Source organism: Oncorhynchus mykiss, chromosome 2, assembly GCF_057628025.1.
Source record: "Oncorhynchus mykiss isolate SJ-2025 chromosome 2, ASM5762802v1, whole genome shotgun sequence".
NCBI classification, from domain to species: Eukaryota; Metazoa; Chordata; class Actinopteri; order Salmoniformes; family Salmonidae; genus Oncorhynchus; species Oncorhynchus mykiss.
Window position 1 is genome coordinate 43,051,515 of NC_143023.1, and position 19,978 is coordinate 43,071,492.

Sequence of the window (19,978 nt, forward strand, 5' to 3'; positions counted from 1 at the left end):
TGCTTAACTGTTGTTTGACAAATGCAAATATGAATTGCTTTTAGCCATAATATTCTCATCATGTAGACTAGCCTAACCCCACAGCCTACTCTCACTGTGTCTCTTATTGACTAGAACTCACATGCCAAGACCAGAGTAAGCACGTTTGCTATTTAATGCAAACGTTTTTGTGATCTGTAGAGTGGAAAATGCACTGGAAACACATTGATCTATAGAGTTTTATTCCGTACATGAAAACTGAAGCAAATTCTTTTGGGGTGTGCACTATGTAATTTTTATTCATACCAAGTCTGTTAGGACACACCACTGGTGGGAAAATGCCCATATTTTCTTTATACAGATTTTAGAACGCATGAAAACCGGCCTCCAATTGGATGGAAACCTAGCTAATGAGAGTGTCGAATTTGGTCAATAAAATGTTTTATTGCTAATTTGCTACTAAAGGCTTATTCGATCTAATACAAGCGTCGTAATGGTCAGGTTGTTACGAATGCACTGGCATAAGTGGACGCATTTGGCATTTCAGCAAAATTGACATAGAGATGGATAAAGGACTCATCATGGATATACATTGCCATTAATGGGCTTCCACCATTTTAATGTAGTCAACTGGGTGAGTTTTCGGCAGGTAGCCTAGCAGTTAAGACCGTTGGGCAAGTAACTGAAAGATCACTGGTTTGAATCACAGAGCCGGCAAGGTGAAAAAATCTGCCATTCTGCCCTTGAGCAAATCAGTTAACCCCAAACAGCAACTGCTCCCCTGGCGCCGATAACGTCGAATACATTCAGTTGTGCAACTGACTTGGTATCCCCTTCCCCTTTCCTATGAATTGGGAGCAATCAGCCAATGAAGAAGAAGGAAAATGTACTACTTTAAAATGGAGATAGCATGGGCTGAGCCATTGTGGCTGTCACAGACATGGCATAGATTGTGTTGGTTAATTTCTTTACTATCAAACGAGGAGAGGCAAACTTATCACACAAGTCAGAGTAATACTTAAACTAAATCTTTATTCACTTATTAATAAAGGAGCAGGTCAATACAACACACATATATTAAGTGAATCGATTGAGTGCTCTACGATAATGATGGCTGGTCGACGAATCACCCTCAGATGATTTGTTGAGAGCCCCGAGACAAAGGTACACAGGTCTTATATAGGCAAGATACTCTCCCTTCAGTCTACATGACGAACAACAGATGTATGGAATGGGTCACAAGGTTAAAATTGGCATGAAAGACACTTATACTGTCTGCTGGGAATTATTTGCTGTAAAATCTGTTCTCATTGTGTAGAAAGACAGCTCTCCCTGGTACCTTATAGAACAGAAACATTAACTCGTGGTCTGGAATGCAGTATCACCCAAAGATATCGTAAATTTGCTGTCAGTGTTAAATCTCCCAGAGGCCTCCCAGTGTTATAAGAACCCTCGATTCTGTGCATTAAACAACCATTTGATGCAATTATAGTATTATAACATCATGTTGCAAATTTGCTCTCACAAGATACAAAGATGAGTCCTCTCTCTATCTATTGTTGTTCACATGCGTATCTGCCCTCTCATTGGCTAGAATGGTTCCACCTGATCTCTCCTCCACCTGTTTGTCTTCCATGTTGGAGAACATGTATTTCCATAGACAACCTTTGTAAGAATTCAGTGCACACTATTGAGGAAGAGAATGGTATTTCAAGACTCACCTGTGTCTGACAACAGCTTAGGGGATGCACTGGCAATATTATCCAGCTGCAGCAGCCGGTGACTAAAACTAGCTTGTCACTGAAACCAATACTATTGCCATCTACTGGCCATGGTTAATCCCTACAACAAACATGTGAACTCCTTTTTCTTTCCTAGATTCCTTTCCTTCTTTCCTCTAACCCTTTCCACCATTCCTAGCTTCCTTTCCTTCTTCCGTTCCTCTCTACTGGCCGTGGTTTTATTTGTTATTTTATTTAACCTCGATTTTGACAGGGAAGACTTATTGAGACCTACAGTAGGTCTCTTTTCCAAATAAAAATTAATTAATTGTATAATTATAATTATAAGTATAATTATAATTGTATAATACATATAATAAAAATACACATACACTCATGTGTATACATACAGTTGAAGTCGGAAGTTAACATGCACTTAGGTTGGAGTCATTAGAACCCTGTTTTTCAACCACTCCACACATTTTTTGTTAACAAACTATAGTTTTGGCAAGTCGGTTAGGACATCTACTTTGTGCATTACACGAGTAATTTTTCAACAATTGTTTACAGAAAGATTATTTCACTGTATCACAATTCTAGTGGGTCAGAAGTTTACATACACTAAGTTGACTGTGCCGTTAAACAGCTTGGAAAATTCCAGAAAATGATGTCATGGCTTTAGAAGCTTCTGATAGGCTAATTGACATCATTTGAGTCAATTGGAGGTGTACCTGTGGATGTATTTCAAAGCCTACCTTCAAACTCAGTGCCTCTTTGCTTGACATCATGGGAAATCAAAAGAAATCAGTCAAGACCTCAGGAAAAAAATTGTAGACCTCCACAAGTCTAGTTCATCCTTGGGAGCAATTTCCAAATGCCTGAAGGTACCACGTTCATCTGTACAAACAATAGTACGCAAGTATAAACACCATGGGACCACGCAGCCGTCATACCGCTATAGTAAAACAAGTTCTATATCGACATAACCTGAAAGGCTGCTCAGTAAGGAAGAAGCCACTGCTCCAAAACCACCATAAAAAATCCAGACTACAGTTTGCAACTGCACATGGGGACAAAGATCATACTTTTGGGAGAAATGTCCTCTGGTCTGATGAAACAAAAATAGAACTGTTTGGCCATAATGACCATTATGTTTGGAGGAAAAAGGGGGATGCTTGCAAGCCGAAGAACACCATCCCAACCGTGAAGCACAGGGATGGCAACATGTTGTGGGGGTGCTTTACTGCAGGAGGAACTGGTGCACTTCACAAAATAGATGGAATCATGAGGCAGGAAAACTATGTGGATATATTGAAGCAACATCTGAAAACATCAGTCAGGAAGTTAAAGCTTGGTCGCAAATGTGTCATCCAAATGAACAATGGCCCAAAGCCTACTTCCAAAGTTGTGGAAAAATGGCTTAAGGACAACAAAGTCAAGGTATTGGAGTGGCCATAACAAAGCCCTGACCTCAATCCTATAGACAATTTGTGGGCAGAACTGAAAGAGCATATGCGAGCAAGGAGGCCTACAAACCTGACTCAGTTACACCAGCTCTGTCAGGAGGAATGGGCCAAAATTCACCCAACTTATTGTGGAAAGCTTGAGGAAGGCTACTCAAAATTTTTGACGCAAGTTAAACAATTAAGTCAATGCTACCAAATACTAATTGGGTAAATGGGTAAACTCTGGCTATCGTCGTTCATCTCGAAAAAGTGGATTTTTACTGTTGTGGGCGTTTAAAGGCCCAGCTAGTCAACATTTTATCAGCTGATGAAACAAGCACTAGAGTGAAAAAATACGTTCAGCGTCATTTCCTGATATTTGCTATCTACACAGGACCTTCTAATCAGCAGGTTTGCATGAGTGGGAGTTTCAGCTTTCGATGGTGACATCACCATGCAGTAAATTGGTTAATAGACCAATAACAAAGAGAGTTCCAAACCTCATGCAAACCTGCCAATAAGAGCTAGTTTTCCCCTCCCTACCCAGATAATTGCTAGATTTGCATTAAATTGGAGAAACATTTTCATGCAAATATTCTAAAATACGCATAACGAAAATATGCACATTTTCCCAACAGAGGTGTTTCCACCAAGCTGACCTGCTGCGAATTATGGCAGCATTTATAAAATAGTTCCAAAACTTCCTGTTTCCATCACACATGTTGTAATTTTTTTTATACGGTATGACTTACTCGCATAAAAACTGGATGGAAACGTGATTAGTCCTAGCAAAGTTGTTCTTGCTTGAGAAATATTGTTTTGCTAAAAATGTATTTTTTAAAACAATTTTAATGGAAATCTACTACAGTAAGGTACTAGTTACCCAGAAATTATTATTATTATTTTTAAATATTAACTAGTCTAGATCCACTTGTCGGTTCTTGTGATTCAGCTATATGCCTGAATCCCAGATGAATGAGAGATATTGTCCCATTCATTTGGAATTACAGGATTTAGCTGGATCTTCACAATTGAAGATGGGAAGTGGGACTCAAAGAGTGAAAGACTCAGAGTGATTTAAGGTTTTTAATTATAGGTGACTATTTACAGGCAGTCACTAAAATTCCACATTTCGTAAAAAAACTAAGTTAAACTGAACACTTAAAGATTCCCATTGTTGTAGTGTTTAATCATACAGTAATATTTTGTGCTTAGAAAAATAGCAACCTATAATACTATTATAGTTAACATTTATTTTCAAATAATAAGGAAGAACAATATATACAGTAACCTAAATGCATCTGTACATTAAAGGACTCTGTAATCTACTGGCCAGAATACAACGCGTGTAACATTTCTCCAGATAAAAAAGTTTTTTTTCATTAAATCCTGATCTATGCCAACCGCACTGATACAAATCTTTACAGAATGTAACATTTAAACGTTTGTTTTATTTAAGATGCCATCATCATAATCTTAGCATTTTAAAACAGCTATTATTTGCAGCATTGCATGGTTTGACCTATGTAGAGAAGTACAAAAAAACACAAATAAAAAAGCGTAAATAAAAAAAAAGTGTTGATTCAATAATTGCACTGTGTGTTGGCTCATGCAGCGAAATTAAGAAATCTGTGATATGAAAACAGCATTCTACCGTCAGCATGGGGATCAGAGTCTGGCAAAAAATGACGAAACAAATTTTAAAAAGAATAGCACACCAACTACCTCCTCATTGTGTTCTTTCCTATGACTAGTTAAAGCTCAAATGCTCACCCCATGTCACAGCCAAATATAACTACAGGCAAGGCAGGCTAGCTGTTAAGAACGTTGGGCCAGTAACCGAAAGTTCGCTGATCGAATCCCCAAGCGGACTAGGTGACAAATCTGCCGCTGTGCCCTTGAGCAAGGCACTTAACCCTAATTGCTCCTGTAAGTCACTCTAGATGAGTGTCTGCTAAATGATTAAAATGTAAAAATGCACACAGGTTCAAATAAAAGCAGTAATTTCTGATGTGATCAAAATATTATGCATTACAGTTGTCATTATTAGAACTCTCAAGTTTCAGTCTAAGAAATCACAGAAATCTATACAGAAGTGCACAAAAATCCCAGAGCTTTTCCAGTTAGGAGAATGGCAAATCCCACAGTCGTCTTCCTCCTCATTCTCTTTCTGCAGCTTCGTCTCTAACATTTATTATTAATGTGTTTATTATTGTAGCTGTCATTATTAGGACTATTTTTACTGTAATGTTATTACATTTACATCTCTGCAACATGGGTTAACTGTGCCATACAGAGTAAAATCAGAAAAAAGGCAACATCGAAATAGGTGGCAAAAGGTCGTTGTCAGTGGAACCCTGAAGGATAACACACATCGGCAGAGTGGCTCCCAGTCAGCCCTCTCGGTCAAGCCCCTCTGCCACCTCTTCACTTTGTTGGCACTTGGTACCCCCTATTGTCTGATAGAAATACTGCATCTGGTCCTCAGTCCCCCTGTTTTCCGTTCAGTCAATTCCAGGGCCTTCCTTGATGATCTGTACAGTACATTCAGCAACATAAAAGGGAAGTCTGTTTAGGAACACCGAGACCCCGCAACTCCTCTCCAGAGACTCTGCCGGCCACTGGTTAAGTAAGTGTTTTCCAGTATGGGGTGGATGCTAAGGCCGGTGGAACCTAAAGAAAAGGACATCAATGATAATTTGATCAATCACGACAACTCAACATATCAAAAATGTATTTTCCAAGGCTGTAAGAGCAGCCAATTAAAGGGATCGAAACAAATGTCTTGGTATGTTAATGCAAGATCTATATTATGTAATTGTGTAAATAACTTCATGTTGTCCATAGGCTGAGGAAGTACCTTGTATAGATCCTACTGTCTTCATGAACCTCCATTTCAGAGCTCTTAAAGTCATTGAGCTCCTTCCGAATGGCAGCCTGGACGAAGGTGGAAAAGTTAATACAATTAAGACTTGCATAAGACAGCGTCTAACTGCTAAAGTAAATACAGAAATATATACTTCCATTACTGGGCAATAAGATATACTGGTGTCAATAAGTAAGTGCATTTCAAGCCGTGGGCTTTAGGGAGCTATGACTGACAGCTGATTGTACCTTGTCGGCGGGTGTTAGCTTGGTCCAGGGCTTGTCTGCTCGCCGATCGTAATCATTGGCTGTGGTGACCTCCACATACTCGTGGAAGCGCAGGATCTTTCTGGCCTGTAGTTCAGCAACCGTGGGCCTCTCACTCAGCTAGAGGAGGAGTTAAATGAAGAGTTTAAAGGGATGACGCCCTTTATCTACTTCCCCAGAGTCAGATGAATTTGTGTTCTGTATGAAGGAAGTTAGAAGTAGTTTTGAAAGCCAAAATGGTATCCACATGTTCATCTGAATCTGGGGAAGTAGATAAAGGGCATCATTGCCAGTCTCCCTTGAAGAAGACTACCTTCTCTCAGCTTGTTTTATAACAATTCACTCGTTAATCCTCTGTGCGTAAATGTTCTGTTAAATGAGAGAAATATATTATTACAGGTAACAGTAGTGCGTGTGTGTGTCACTGGTCTTACCTTCCTGGTGAGTCTACGTTTGATCTCTCGGACCTCCGCCTGCCTGTCTACCTGGTTCTTGGCTGAAAAGGAGAGAGAGAGAGTCAAACTAATGTTTAGAACCCTGTACAGACATTAACCAAATTGTGCAATTGCTGTCTATTTCACAAAAATAGGATTTTCCAATGGGATTTAATAAAGGTACTAGGTACAAATACACCGACTGAGATAAAATAAAATACATCTAATCCACGTTGATAAGAAGTGGCCTCATGCTCTTGGAATGTGGCCTCGTTTATATAAATAACAAGAATCCTTACCAAAAGAGAAATACCAGTGGGGATTGAGCTGTGATTAGGTGAAAACCTAGGCCCCATTCTAATTCCAGAAAAGTGCATTATTCCTTCCTCCCTTCCTTTTAGTTCTCTGATTAGACATGATCGGACGGGTGAAGGCAAGCGCTCCATGCCTCCACCACAAAGCTTTCACCTGTCAGAAAAATTGTGATGGGGAGTAGGAAAGACTTACGTTGAAGGATGTTTCTCTGCTCCAGCTCCTCTGCACTGGGTCTCTGGCTGAGACGCCTAGAGGATAGAAGTTCACATCAACCTTGTGTTAGATTTGGTGTGTGTATGTGTGGAGAGAAGAGGAAAGAGCGAGAAGAAAATGATAGCGAGACTGTGTGGCTTTATCTATTACCTTGTGAGTGCAGAGCCTATTTGTGTGCGTATGGCCTCCCATTGCTCCCTGCTCTGCCATGTCAGCCCTGTTGACCCTTGGTGTGTGTGACCTGGTGTGTGTCCCGGAGTGCGTCGTTCGGTGTGACTGCTGGACTTGTCCTCTCGAGCATGTTTCTCTGGGGCGTGTCGGTTACTCAGTTTCAAAGCTAACGTGTCTTTCCTTCTGACCCTGCTGGCCAAAGCACCTGAACAAGAACCACAGAGAGATGTAGTCAGGTATAGAAAGATATACAATACAAGACCAAAGTTTGAACACACCAACTCATCCAAGGTTTTTTATTTATGTTGTACTATTTTCTACATTGTAGAATAATAGTAAAGACATCAAAACTAAAAAAATAAAAAATAACACATATGGAACCATGTAGTAACCAAAAAGAAAGTGTTAAACAAAACAAAATATATTTTATGTTTGAGATTCTTCAAAGAAGCCACTCTTTGCCTTGACGATCTCATGGGGAGAGACATTGTTACTAATTTGTAAATAAAGCCAGTTTGTTATTTAGAATTAGAATGATTTAGAATGATTTATTTCTGTTTTTAGAGGGAGAGAAACCAAAAACCTACAGTCATCTATCTCATGGGTCTCCCACTCGAGGCCAGCACGGGTATTGAATCAGCATCTGTAGAAGCACAGCATGCACTGTTATGCAGTGTCTTAGACCGTTGCGCCACTTAGGCGCTGTACAACGTGACCGGTCGGGAGTGGGCTACAGCACTACAGTAAAAGCAAAATAATCCTAACAAAATAAAATAATAAAAACCTTAGTGTAACAACACTTTTAGTAAGTAATATTGAAGTCGTGCACAATTATAGTTTTCTATTTAGGTTTATGTCACCCATTCATTGTCAGTTAGAGACACAGTAGGACCCAAAAGCATAATCAGTGCTCTAACTCCCCCTTGCGCTGGTCTGGAGCAATGAAGTAGTGACGCAGGGTACCGTACTAAAAAACAAATTACCTCTAATCGCAAAACTTTTAATAATCGCAAAACTTTTAGTGGAGCAACCACTGTAGGTGTGTCCAAACTTTTGACTGGTACTGTATATGGATATCCTGTGTGGCTCAACTGGTAAGAGTGCAGTGCTAACAATGCCAAATCGGGGATACATTTCCGCAGGTATTATAGTCACATACAAAAAAGTATGCGCTCACGCTACTGTAGGTAACTTCTAATATGCCACGAGTCTGCTAGGTGGCATACTTATTTTTACAGTATTTTAAAGACGCTGCTGTATCTGAGTATAAATGTTTATCCGTAACCAAATTCAAGTGGGACAGAGATACATACTGGGTGGAGGCTCATCTTCCTCATCCTCGTCTGAATTTTCATCTTTATATAGCACTGGCCCGTCCGAGTCGCTGTCTTCCCTTTGCAGGTCCTGCTCTTCTTTTTCCTCCTCCTCGTCCTCCTCCTCCTCACTGCTGTTGGGCCCCTCGGGGATGACGTTGATGCTGGGCTCTCCCACCATGCACCTCCTGCTCCGTGGCTCCAGCTCTGGCTGGGGAAGCTCCCCATCGTACTCCTCCTCTTCATCATCATCATCCTCCTCCTCAGAGTAGTCATCCTCAGCCCTGATAGAGAGAGGAGGGAGAGAGAGAGAGAAATGGAGATCAGATGAGTTTTCAACAGAAATAGGAAAAGCTGCCAGTCACATATTATTGACGGAGCTGATAATAAATAATTGGTATCACAGAAAGATTGTGTGGCTAGATTCATTCATAAGTCCTAGACAAGATCTTGCCAAATTTACACCTAATGTTTGAGGTGTGTGTTTTACTCAAGTCTAGAACATTGATGAAATATCCACTGGACTCACAGTTTCAGAGGCTGGATGCTGACGGCTAGGGGCCGGCCGCGGTCCCCCTGGTACTCGGGCGGCGTCTCAAAGAGCAGGGCGTGGGCTGAACGCTGGGAGCCGTCGGGATGTGGCTGGGCCTGGCCGGGGCTGGACAGGGCCCTCTGGATCATGATGTGCAGGGGGACGGGGGCTGGACGCTGGGGGGGCTCACTGGTGGGGCTGGGGGTGTCAAAGAGCAAGGGCTGGGGGATGGGATGTTGGTAGGAGTGCTGGTGGTGGAGGTAGTGCGTGTGCAGATGCTGGCGGGGGGGAGAAGGGGGGATGTAGTTGGGTAAGGGCGGGGACGGGGGAGGCATCTGGAAGCCGACTGAGTGGTTATGATGGTCCTCAGGAGAAAGCAGTGAGGGGGAGGGGGTGGGGACCGACTGGGTGGATGCAGAGGGGTCCTCTGGGTTGCGCTTTGTGACAGGGGTGGTCCTCTTGGGGGGCATCGGTGGAGAGGGCTTAGTTGGCACAAGGCTGGTACCGGTCTGGGTGAGGTTGCCTGTGGGATTGAGAAACACAGTATATTGAAGGTGTCACACACACTGATAAAAACACATGTTCACTTACTTTATTAACCTAAATCTGGGCTTTCAACTGCGGATCAAGTGAGTGCACATGCTTGTTTACGTCTCCATTTACATGTAAGATCGAGCCCAAGTAACATGGGTGAGTGCACATGAATGCATAGATCCACAAACCCAGGTCACATGAGTGCATCCGACAGGGTCTTACATTACAAACGGGTGCATGTGGCAATCAAGGTTACAGTGAGGGTTTGAATAAGTACACATGCTCTAGAACACACACAGACCATACACAAATCGATTTGGCCAGTATGCATCCATCGCTTCTTAGCATCTCTGAACTGAGAATTATGAAAAAACCCTGTTCAACCAAGCTGGAATAGACATTTTGCAATTGCATGCAAACCTTTAAATATGTAAGCTTGATGCAGTTGCTGACGGATGTGTTAACATGAAATAGCATTAAAATACAAAGCCATGGACACATACTGCATTGGAGTACAATAGATCACAGCAGCTGACCAATTAAAGTGCCAGACATAAAGCATGCAGTAGACTGGATTGAACTATAACATCTGCTTTAAACAGAGTCAATCCCTTCATCTGCCCTTCTCTCCTTTCTTGCTCCAGAGCAGATGTGTGGATTAGCCTTTATGGGGCAGCCTGGTCTGCGCTGCGCAGCCACAGCTAGCCATCATGGGAGACACTCAGTTACTCCCCCATTCACATGCCAGAGGTGGTTGTACACATATGGTGCTCAGACACCCACATACACCCACTTAAACCCACTTACACTCACACCTCACTCTCATTCAACCTTGTTGCGTGCATGCAGCCTAACGTGGCATGAGCATAAGAGAGCACTCAATCCAGGCCGTTATAGGTTAGTCCAGCAGTAGCATCCAGGTAGCATTTGGCATGAGGCATTTCAAGTCAGGATGATGCAATATGATGACCAGAAGATTGACGTTAACAGGGGGAGGGGCATACTGCCACACACACAACGCAGGCTCGGGAAGACGTTAGAGAGACAGGGTGGGCACCATTGCTGCGGCGATGCCAGAGAAGGAAGAGGGGCATTGGTGGGCATCCTTTGTTTTACCTGACCGCAGGCCTCTGCCGTCCCGCCGACACAGGTAGACCGGGAGGGACAGGTAGACGTCATAGTCGCCCTCGCGTTTCCAGCATGACCAGTAGAGGGGCAGTTGGGAGTCATTCTGGTTCACACCCCCCTGTAGAGTGGAGGCTGGCGGGGGACGAGAGGTATGACACGCAGGCCTTCAGCTCTCATATAGGCTGGCTGAATGTATACAGTGTGTATAGGGTGACCAGACGTCCCTGATTTACAGGGACAGTCCCCAACTTTAGTGGCCTGTCCCCGGCTAGAGCTGCCCCATGAAAATATCCACGATTATCCCTCAGAAAGAAAGATGCAACTGTGAAGTTACATTTAGGTTGATATTTCAATAATAAAATGCTGTATCCAGTCAAATTTGCATGTAACAAATTGTCTATCCCTGTACCAAACTTGTTTGACCATTTATGAGAACGTTTGATCATTGATACAAACATGTCACCACCGCATGAACAACCATGCCCACCAGGGCCCTCATTTATCAATGTTGCGTAGAAAAGCTTCTAAATTATCTCGTACAAATCCCCAAAAAGTTGGTATTTATCAATTGTTCGTATGCTTGATTTACAGACACCAGAAAGTATTTTGCCTTGATAAATCAGACACGTTCTAAAACACTGTGCTAGTGCACGTGAAGTCTCATTTACATAAAGAACCGCCCTAAATAACCACTTATGGTCACAAACCTTCCCTTCAAATCTGCAAGAAATGTCACTCATTTTTGTCCGCCAACATAGAGAAATCAAAGAACACAAAGAAAACTGCAGAAATATAACTTTTCATCACCGAAGTGGAAGATATACAGTGCCTTGCGAAAGTATTCGGCCCCCTTGAACTTTGCGACCTTTTGCCACATTTCAGGCTTCAAACATAAAGATATAAAACTGTATTTTTTTGTGAAGAATCAACACCAAGTGGGACACAATCATGAAGTGGAACGACATTTATTGGATATTTCAAACTTTTTTAACAAATCAAAAACTGAAAAATTGGGCGTGCAAAATTATTCAGCCCCCTTAAGTTAATACTTTGTAGCGCCACCTTTTGCTGCGATTACAGCTGTAAGTCGCTTGGGGTATGTCTCTATCAGTTTTGCACATCGAGAGACTGAAATTCTTTCCCATTCCTCCTTGCAAAACAGCTCGAGCTCAGTGAGGTTGGATGGAGAGCATTTGTGAACAGCAGTTTTCAGTTCTTTCCACAGATTCTCGATTGGATTCAGGTCTGGACTTTGACTTGGCCATTCTAACACCTGGATATGTTTATTTTTGAACCATTCCATTGTAGATTTTGCTTTATGTTTTGGATCATTGTCTTGTTGGAAGACAAATCTCCGTCCCAGTCTCAGGTCTTTTGCAGACTCCATCAGGAGTCCATTCTTCCAGAATGGTCCTGTATTTGGCTCCATCCATCTTCCCATCAATTTTAAACATCTTCCCTGTCCCTGCTGAAGAAAAGCAGGCCCAAACCATGATGCTGCCACTACCATGTTTGACAGTGGGGATGGTGTGTTCAGCTGTGTTGCTTTTACGCCAAACATAACGTTTTGCATTGTTGCCAAAAAGTTCAATTTTGGTTTCATCTGACCAGAGCACCTTCTTCCACATGTTTGGTGTGTCTCCCAGGTGGCTTGTGGCAAACTTTAAACGACACTTTTTATGGATATCTTTAAGAAATGGCTTTCTTCTTGCCACTCTTCCATAAAGGCCAGATTTGTGCAATATACGACTGATTGTTGTCCTATGGACAGAGTCTCCCACCTCAGCTGTAGATCTCTGCAGTTCATCAGAGTGATCATGGGCCTCTTGGCTGCATCTCTGATCAGTCTTCTCCTTGTATGAGCTGAAAGTTTAGAGGGACGGCTAGGTCTTGGTAGATTTGCAGTGGTCTGATACTCCTTCCATTTCAATATTATCTCTTGCACAGTGATCCTTGGGATGTTTAAAGCTTGGGAAATCTTTTTGTATCCAAATCCGGCTTTAAACTTCTTCCCAACAGTATCTCGGACCTGCCTGGTGTGTTCCTTGTTCTTCATGATGCTCTCTGCGCTTTTAACGGACCTCTGAGACTATCACAGTGCAGGTGCATTTATACGGAGACTTGATTACACACAGGTGGATTGTATTTATCATCATTAGTCATTTAGGTCAACATTGGATCATTCAGAGATCCTCACTGAACTTCTGGAGAGAGTTTGCTGCACTGAAAGTAAAGGGGCTGAATCATTTTGCACGCCCAATTTTTCAGTTTTTGATTTGTTAAAAAATTTTGAAATATCCAATAAATGTCGTTCCACTTCATGATTGTGTCCCACTTGTTGTTGATTCTTCACAAAAAAATACAGTTTTATATCTTTATGTTTGAAGCCTGAAATGTGGCAAAAGGTTGCAAAGTTCAAGGGGGCCGAATACTTTCGCAAGGCACTGTAAGTGTAAGAAGGGTAGAGTGACTCTTCACTGTCTGCTATGGACCAGCGCATTGGCAGCATAATTGGAGAGACCTCAGTGTCTGGCATCATTTGTGATGGTGATACTGAGGATCTTCTCCCAGACCCTGAATGAATACCAGACACACCAACTGCTGGTAAGTCAAGCTTTATTTTCGCAACCATATTCAGACATGGACCACATCTAAATATTTTTTCTTGACAATAAATATAACAAACTAAATGTAACAAAATTAATATAACCAGAATTACAAAACATTAAATCTTTACAGATGTCGGTGATTTTTCTGACTCCTCAGCCATCCCCAGGCCCACAAGAAGGGTGTCCTCTTTGGCAAGCGCTTCAGCTGCGCTGCATATTTTGACTGACGCAGTCCTGAAACAACGAGATCGATAAACCAATTCTTAGATTCAAACAGTAGATGGAGTATGTATGCAACAGCCTTAGAGACAAATACTGGTGCAATGTAAATGTGTTTTCCTTGACGATTTGATTACAATATTTGGAAGAACAGATACCTAAAACTGTTGTGTGATATTGACTCTTGTCCTCAGTGCCAGAGCTATCTATGGGTGGTGGGAAACACTCCGTCAGGCATGGGCTCAAGTGGGATCATGGGATCGAGTCTAGGTGGATCATTCAGTGTAATACCAATTTTGATTGCAATATTGTGGAGCACACTGCAATCCTTGACAATGTAGCAAACCTAAAAAGGAATTTGCACATTGTATTACATTCGCGTAATGGCATTTGAAGGCAAGTCATTTCAGTGGCAAATTACAGTGTGCCTCCTGTCCCAGATAAGTACAGCCAACGGCCTTTCAGCAGGCCTATGGTGCGCTCTACTGTTCTTCTGTGTACGTGGGCTTGGTTGTACCTTGCCTCTTGTTGGTTTGAGGGGTTTGTGAGGGGAGTCATCAGCCATGTTTTTAATGGGTAACCCCAGACTCCTGCAATTATGAACACAACATTCAGATATTGTTTCCCAGTAGAGGTCTAACATGGCAAATAAAACATAAGTCACTTACCAATAAGCCATCCATCCCCAACAGCTCCTTCCTGGAGGTTAAGGCAGAATGAACTGTTCTGCACAATGAATGAATCATGTGTCTCACCTGGCCATTTGGCCACTACATTCAACAAAGCCAAATGTGAATCACAGATGATCTGCACATTGACAGAATGGAAACTTTTTCTGTTGATGAAGTTAAATTTGCTCAATGATGATGCTTCGATTGCGATGTGGGTGCAGCCAATTGCTCCAATGACATTGTGAAATCCAGCTATGGCATGGAAATCCCTTTTCACTCTGTCCTGTTGCACAGCAGTGTACGGAAACTGTATGTATTGTGGGGTCAATTAAATAATGCCGCGATGGACTGCAGGCAATAATTGGCTCATGGTTGGTTGTGAAATGCCAGACCGATCCGCAATATCCCGTTGGAATGTTCCAGTGGCCAAAAATCCCAGGGTGGAGAGGACTTGGGCACGCACTGGGATGGCATTGGTGCGTTTCGTCTCCCTTTCTAATACTGGCGAGAGTTGGTTGCAGAGATACAATAAAATATGCCTTGGAAAATGAAATCTACTTATAAGCCAAGCGTCGCTCTCAGCAACAAACAAAAAAAACTGCACACTCATTGAAAACATGCTCCCTGCGTAATGCAGCTTGTGCCAGTTCCTCCAGCAATGCAAGATTTGCTATTTTGGACAAGTCACAATTCCTCAGTGTTGCCTTTTATGTTATTTAACTGGTTTAACTGAATTGCCTTCAACCTTACATTCAACTCTCTTTCTAACTGACTTTATTATTCAATTAGGCTGAAATGGTTTCATGTTGATGAATTCGATAGCACCCTGAGAAAACTATTAGTAGCTGAAGTGTCTATAAAATAAATACATGAATGAACTATTCATGTATTATCTTTTTTCTTCATAGTTTATGATTTGGTCCAGTATGTCAATCCTTTCTCCACCATTTTGGTAGATGGTATTCCATTAGCAGTTTGACTTTTCTACCACAAGGTGCTGTGTACGCATGGTCAGAGGTGTGCTTAAATTTACGCACATTCTCAAGTATATCATGTCAGATTGTCAGAATAATAGTAAGAGATAATTATTTATTTCAGCTTTTATTTCTTTCATCACATTCCCAGTGGGTCAGAAGTTTACATACACTCAATTAGTATTTGGTAGCGTTGCCTTTAAATAGTTTAACTTGGGTCAAATGTTTTGGGTAGACTTCCACAAGCTTCCCACAATAAGATGGGTGGATTTTGTCCCATTCCTCCTGACAGAGCTGGTGTGACTGAGTCAGGTTTGTAGGCCCCCTTGCTCGCACACGCTTTTTCAGTTCTGCCCACAAATTTTCTATGGGATTGAGGTCAGGGTTTCGTGATGGTCACTCCAATACCTTGACTTTGTTGTCCTTAAGCCATTTTGCCACAACTTTGGAAGTATGTTTGGGGTCATCGTCCATTTGGAAGACCCATTTGCGACCAAGCTTTAACTTCCTGACTGATGTCTTGAGATGTTGTTTCAATATATCCACATAGTTTTCCTGCCTCATGATGCCATCTATTTTGTGAAGTGCACCAGTCCCTCCTGCAGCAAAGCACCCCCACAACATGATGCTGCCACCCCCATGCTTCACGGTTGGGATAGTGTTCTTCAGCTTGCAAGCCTCCCCCTTTTTACTCCAAACATAACGATGGTCATTATGGCCAAACAGTTCTATTTTTGTTTCATCAGACCAGAGGACATTTCTCCCAAAAGTACCATCTTTGTCCCCATTTGCAGTTGCAAACCGTAGTCTGGCTTTTTATGGCGGTTTTGGAGCAGTGGCTTCTTCCTTGCTGAGCAGCCTTTCAGGTTATGTCGATATAGGACTCATTTTACTGTGGCTATATATATTTTTAGATACTATAGATACTTTTGTACTAGTTTCCTCCAGCATCTTCACAAGGTCCATTGCTGTTGTTCTGGGATTGATTTACACTTTTCGCACCAAAGTACGTTTATCTCTAGGAGACAGAACATGTCTCCTTCCTGAGCGGTAAACGGCTGGGTGGTCCCATGGTGTTTATACTTGCGTACTATTGTTTGTACAGATGAAAGTGGTACCTTCAGGCATTTGGAAATTACTCCCAAGGATGAACCAGACTTGTGGAGGTCTACAATTTGTTTTCCTAAGGTCTTGGCTGATTTATTTTGATTTCCCATGATGTCAAACAAAGAGGCACTGCGTTTGAAGGTGGGCCTTGAAATACATCCATAGGTACACCTCCAATTGACTCAAATTATGTCAATTGGCCTATCAGAAGCTTCTAAAGTCATTACATAATCTTCTGGAATTTTCCAAGCTGTTTAAAGGCACAGTTAACTTAGTGTATGTACATTTCTGATCCACTGGAATTGTGATACAGTGAATTATAAGTGAAATAATCTGTCTGTAAACAATTGTTGGAAAAATTACTTGTGTCATGCACAAAACTATAGTTTGTTAATAAGACATTTTTGGAGTGTTTGAAACACAAGTTTTAATGACTCCAACCTAAGTGTATGCAAACTTCCGACTTCAACTGTAAGTACAAATTGTTGAATCCCACACGCATGTTTTACGAACATTTCTGTTCGTACACAACATTGATAAATGAGGGCCCATGCTACTAAACAGGTGATTCTAAAATGGCTAGCCTAAGAAAACTGTGGAGCGGTAATCAATTTCTGTGTTATAATTAATACAGGTATTTGAATGGAATATATCGACATTTGATAGTTAACTATAGTTCCATGACATTGCTTTTTCTACATTTTTGCACAACTAGCCCCGTGTAAAAAAATCCCAGATTTTCATTTCCAATATCTGGTCACCTTAACTACACATACACTAGGGTAATGTTCATTAGGGCACACCGTAGCACATCATTTTAAAAACAGTCCAGGTAGTCCTTCCTGTTTTTTTTTTTTAAACGTGTGGTGTCTAATGGACACGACCAAGGTGGATATGCTTACACTGAACGCACTACCAGCACCCAGAACAAGAGGGTCTGTGTAATTAGAGTGTTACGCTAAGTGTCTGAGAGGCTTGTCTGGGCTGTGAGAGGGGCACCAAGTGGGGAAAGTGAAGAGGAAATCAAAACTCCTAGCCATTGGAAGTAATCACTCTGTACCTAGCTAACTGTTAGGAATATTCCTAACTAACTAGTGGAATACCTTTGAAATACCTTTGAAAACAGTCACTACAGGCTCAGCTAGCATTCATATACAGTTTGATATGTTTCAACAACTGCTGGGGAAGCAATGATTGCATATTCAGTACCATGCCGGATGAGATTTTAGATCTACAAGTTTTCCCAGTAGTTTATGAACACCTTGGTTTGAACATTACCTAACAAAATGCACTGGCTAAAATGTATTGTAGACAATAACTGAACGTATTGTAATTGTACCAAATTAGAATGCAGAAAGTTTATCAGCGAAGCAACTTCTTAATGCCATTTCTCCTTCCTGCTACATGACTACATCATGAAAAGCCCCATTCTATGCCCCATTTGTTAACATTTCCGACATGGTTTAATACATCGGAATTGTTTACATAAGACATATGACAGCTGAAATGTCTACACACATTCTAGAACGTACATATGAAATAGCTTGACAGACTATAGATGGCGAATAGGTGACAAAACGAGTGCACGGCAAATGACTTCCAAGCCTACTAGCTCCAGGCTAAACCAACCAACCTAATGTGTTTAAAACAGTCCTAAGGTAATAGGCGTATCAGATCTCAAAGAGAACAACAGTGAATAAAGTCAGACTCTCCTGACGAGAAACGCCCCTGGTAACAACAAAAACAACAATATTGTCTTCGCATGGAGCTGAGCAGCAGCAGGCTCAGATCCACCAGAGTCAGTGGTGTCCTGGGAGAGTACAATGCCAGGGAAAATCTGCTCTGCTGCTGCTGTCTAAAATAGTTCAGTCTTATTAAGTCATCGGCTGGGGAACAGCTGCTGGAGCCGCAGAGATAACATCATTATAAGGATGAGAGTGGCAAAGTGTGTGTGTGTGTGTGTGTGAGAATGCGTGCAACGTGCACGTGTCCCTTGTAGTAACCCCTATGCATGTGCCACGAGTCTTCTGCAGACATGTATGCATATGACACGTGACTAAAAGTTACGTGTGGAAGCTCCACTGATTGTGCATGTGCACACGTGCACGTGAGTGAATGTGTGTGTGCATCGATGCAAACGGCACCTGGTCTCCCCGGGCATCTCATTGGCTAATTCTGCCATTCTGTGATTAAACAGGCCCCTACTACTACAACCACCACAACTAGTACTACTACTCACCCAACATGGCAGCATTAACGCCCCTGTTGACGGGCTTGGGCAGGGGGAGGGGTGGCTGCTTGGTCGCCTGGGGGGTGGAGGATGGCGCAAGGGACACTATTGCTGAAGATTGGGTGTTGGCGCCTGCAGAGGAGACAGTTTGGGCAGGCTTTGCAACTGCAGAGGAAGAAGAGGAGGAGGAAGAGTATGTGGTTGCAGGGTTCGGTTCGCTGCCGGGCTCGGGGGTGGAGCTCATCAGCCACTTGGGGGGCATAACGGACTGTTTGGGGGGCAGTGACTCTCGGAGAGTATCCCGCAGCGAATCTGGGTCAGGAACAAAATGGCTATCTGATTCTGCAAAACACACAGCACACAAAAAATATGTTACATAACATACATGTGTTAAAGAGCACTATACATTTAATCACTAATCATCATCATGAGAGACACATGGGCGCATTTGTGTCAAAGACAGTACACACAGCGTGGAGCGTGTTTGTTTCTTTCAATAATAGTATATTTTCCAGCTCATCACATTATGCATCTCCCTAAAAAACATAAATGTTTCAGTCTTGGGTTGGAGCACTGAGACAATTTGTGCCATTCACTCAGCCACTCTAGTGTGTGTGTGTGTCATTATCAGGGGATCAGCTGTATAGACAAACAGTGCTGTAATTACCAAACCCCTTCCCCCATTCCCCTAACCCTCCACCCTGCTTCTTATCCCACACCATTTCTCAAAGCTGAAGTTTATTTATAGACAAGTCTTTATCACATGCTGATGTCACAGAGAAAAGAGGAAACACAGTGCCTTCAGAAAGTATTCACACTCCTTGACTTTTTTCAAATTTAGTTGTGTTACAAAGTGGGATTAAAATGTGTCCTTTTTTGTCAATGATCTACACAAAATGCTCAATGTCAAAGTGGAAGAAAAAGTAAATGATTTTTTATGAAAATAAAACCGCAATATATCTTCATTAGATAAGAATTCAACCCCTTGAGTCAATACATGTTAGAATCAGCTTTGGCAGCAATTACAGCTCTGACACTCTTAAGGGCTTAGCACACCTGGATGGGACAATATTTGCCCATTATACTATATTATAAAAAAATATTCAAGCTCTGTCAAGTTGAACATTGCTAGACAGCCATTTCCAAGTCTTGCCATAGAGCCAATTTAAGTCAAAACTGTAACTAGGCCACTCAGGTACAGTGCCTTGCGAAAGTATTCGGCCCCCTTGAACTTTGCGACCTTTTGCCACA

The 19,978-nt window shown here is 42.0% G+C and overlaps 1 protein-coding gene across 14 annotated transcripts in view; it reads right to left on the reverse strand.

Annotated features, from left to right (window-relative positions):
* Positions 1-4,217: 4,217 nt before the first annotated feature.
* Positions 4,218-19,978, reverse strand: part of LOC110490292 (phosphatase and actin regulator 4B) — a 61,345-nt gene continuing 45,584 nt past the window's right edge. For 8 of the 14 annotated variants that reach the window (XM_090200320.1, XM_036949331.2, XM_090200326.1 and 5 more), the window contains 10 exons: positions 18,737-19,069; positions 10,906-11,049; positions 9,253-9,778; positions 8,724-9,007; positions 7,390-7,615; positions 7,219-7,274; positions 6,712-6,773; positions 6,260-6,397; positions 6,006-6,082; positions 4,218-5,818 (listed from right to left, as the gene is read on the reverse strand). In XM_090200320.1, the coding sequence (XP_090056446.1) occupies positions 5,803-5,818; positions 6,006-6,082; positions 6,260-6,397; positions 6,712-6,773; positions 7,219-7,274; positions 7,390-7,615; positions 8,724-9,007; positions 9,253-9,778; positions 10,906-11,049; positions 18,737-19,069 (1,862 nt within the window). In that variant the 3' untranslated portion in view covers positions 4,218-5,802. Of the gene's footprint in view, positions 5,819-6,005; positions 6,083-6,259; positions 6,398-6,711; positions 6,774-7,218; positions 7,275-7,389; positions 7,616-8,723; positions 9,008-9,252; positions 9,779-10,905; positions 11,050-13,516; positions 13,761-18,736; positions 19,070-19,978 lie in introns of those variants that run through there. The other 6 variants (XM_090200330.1, XM_090200338.1, XM_090200333.1 and 3 more) reach the window with 2 other exon arrangements.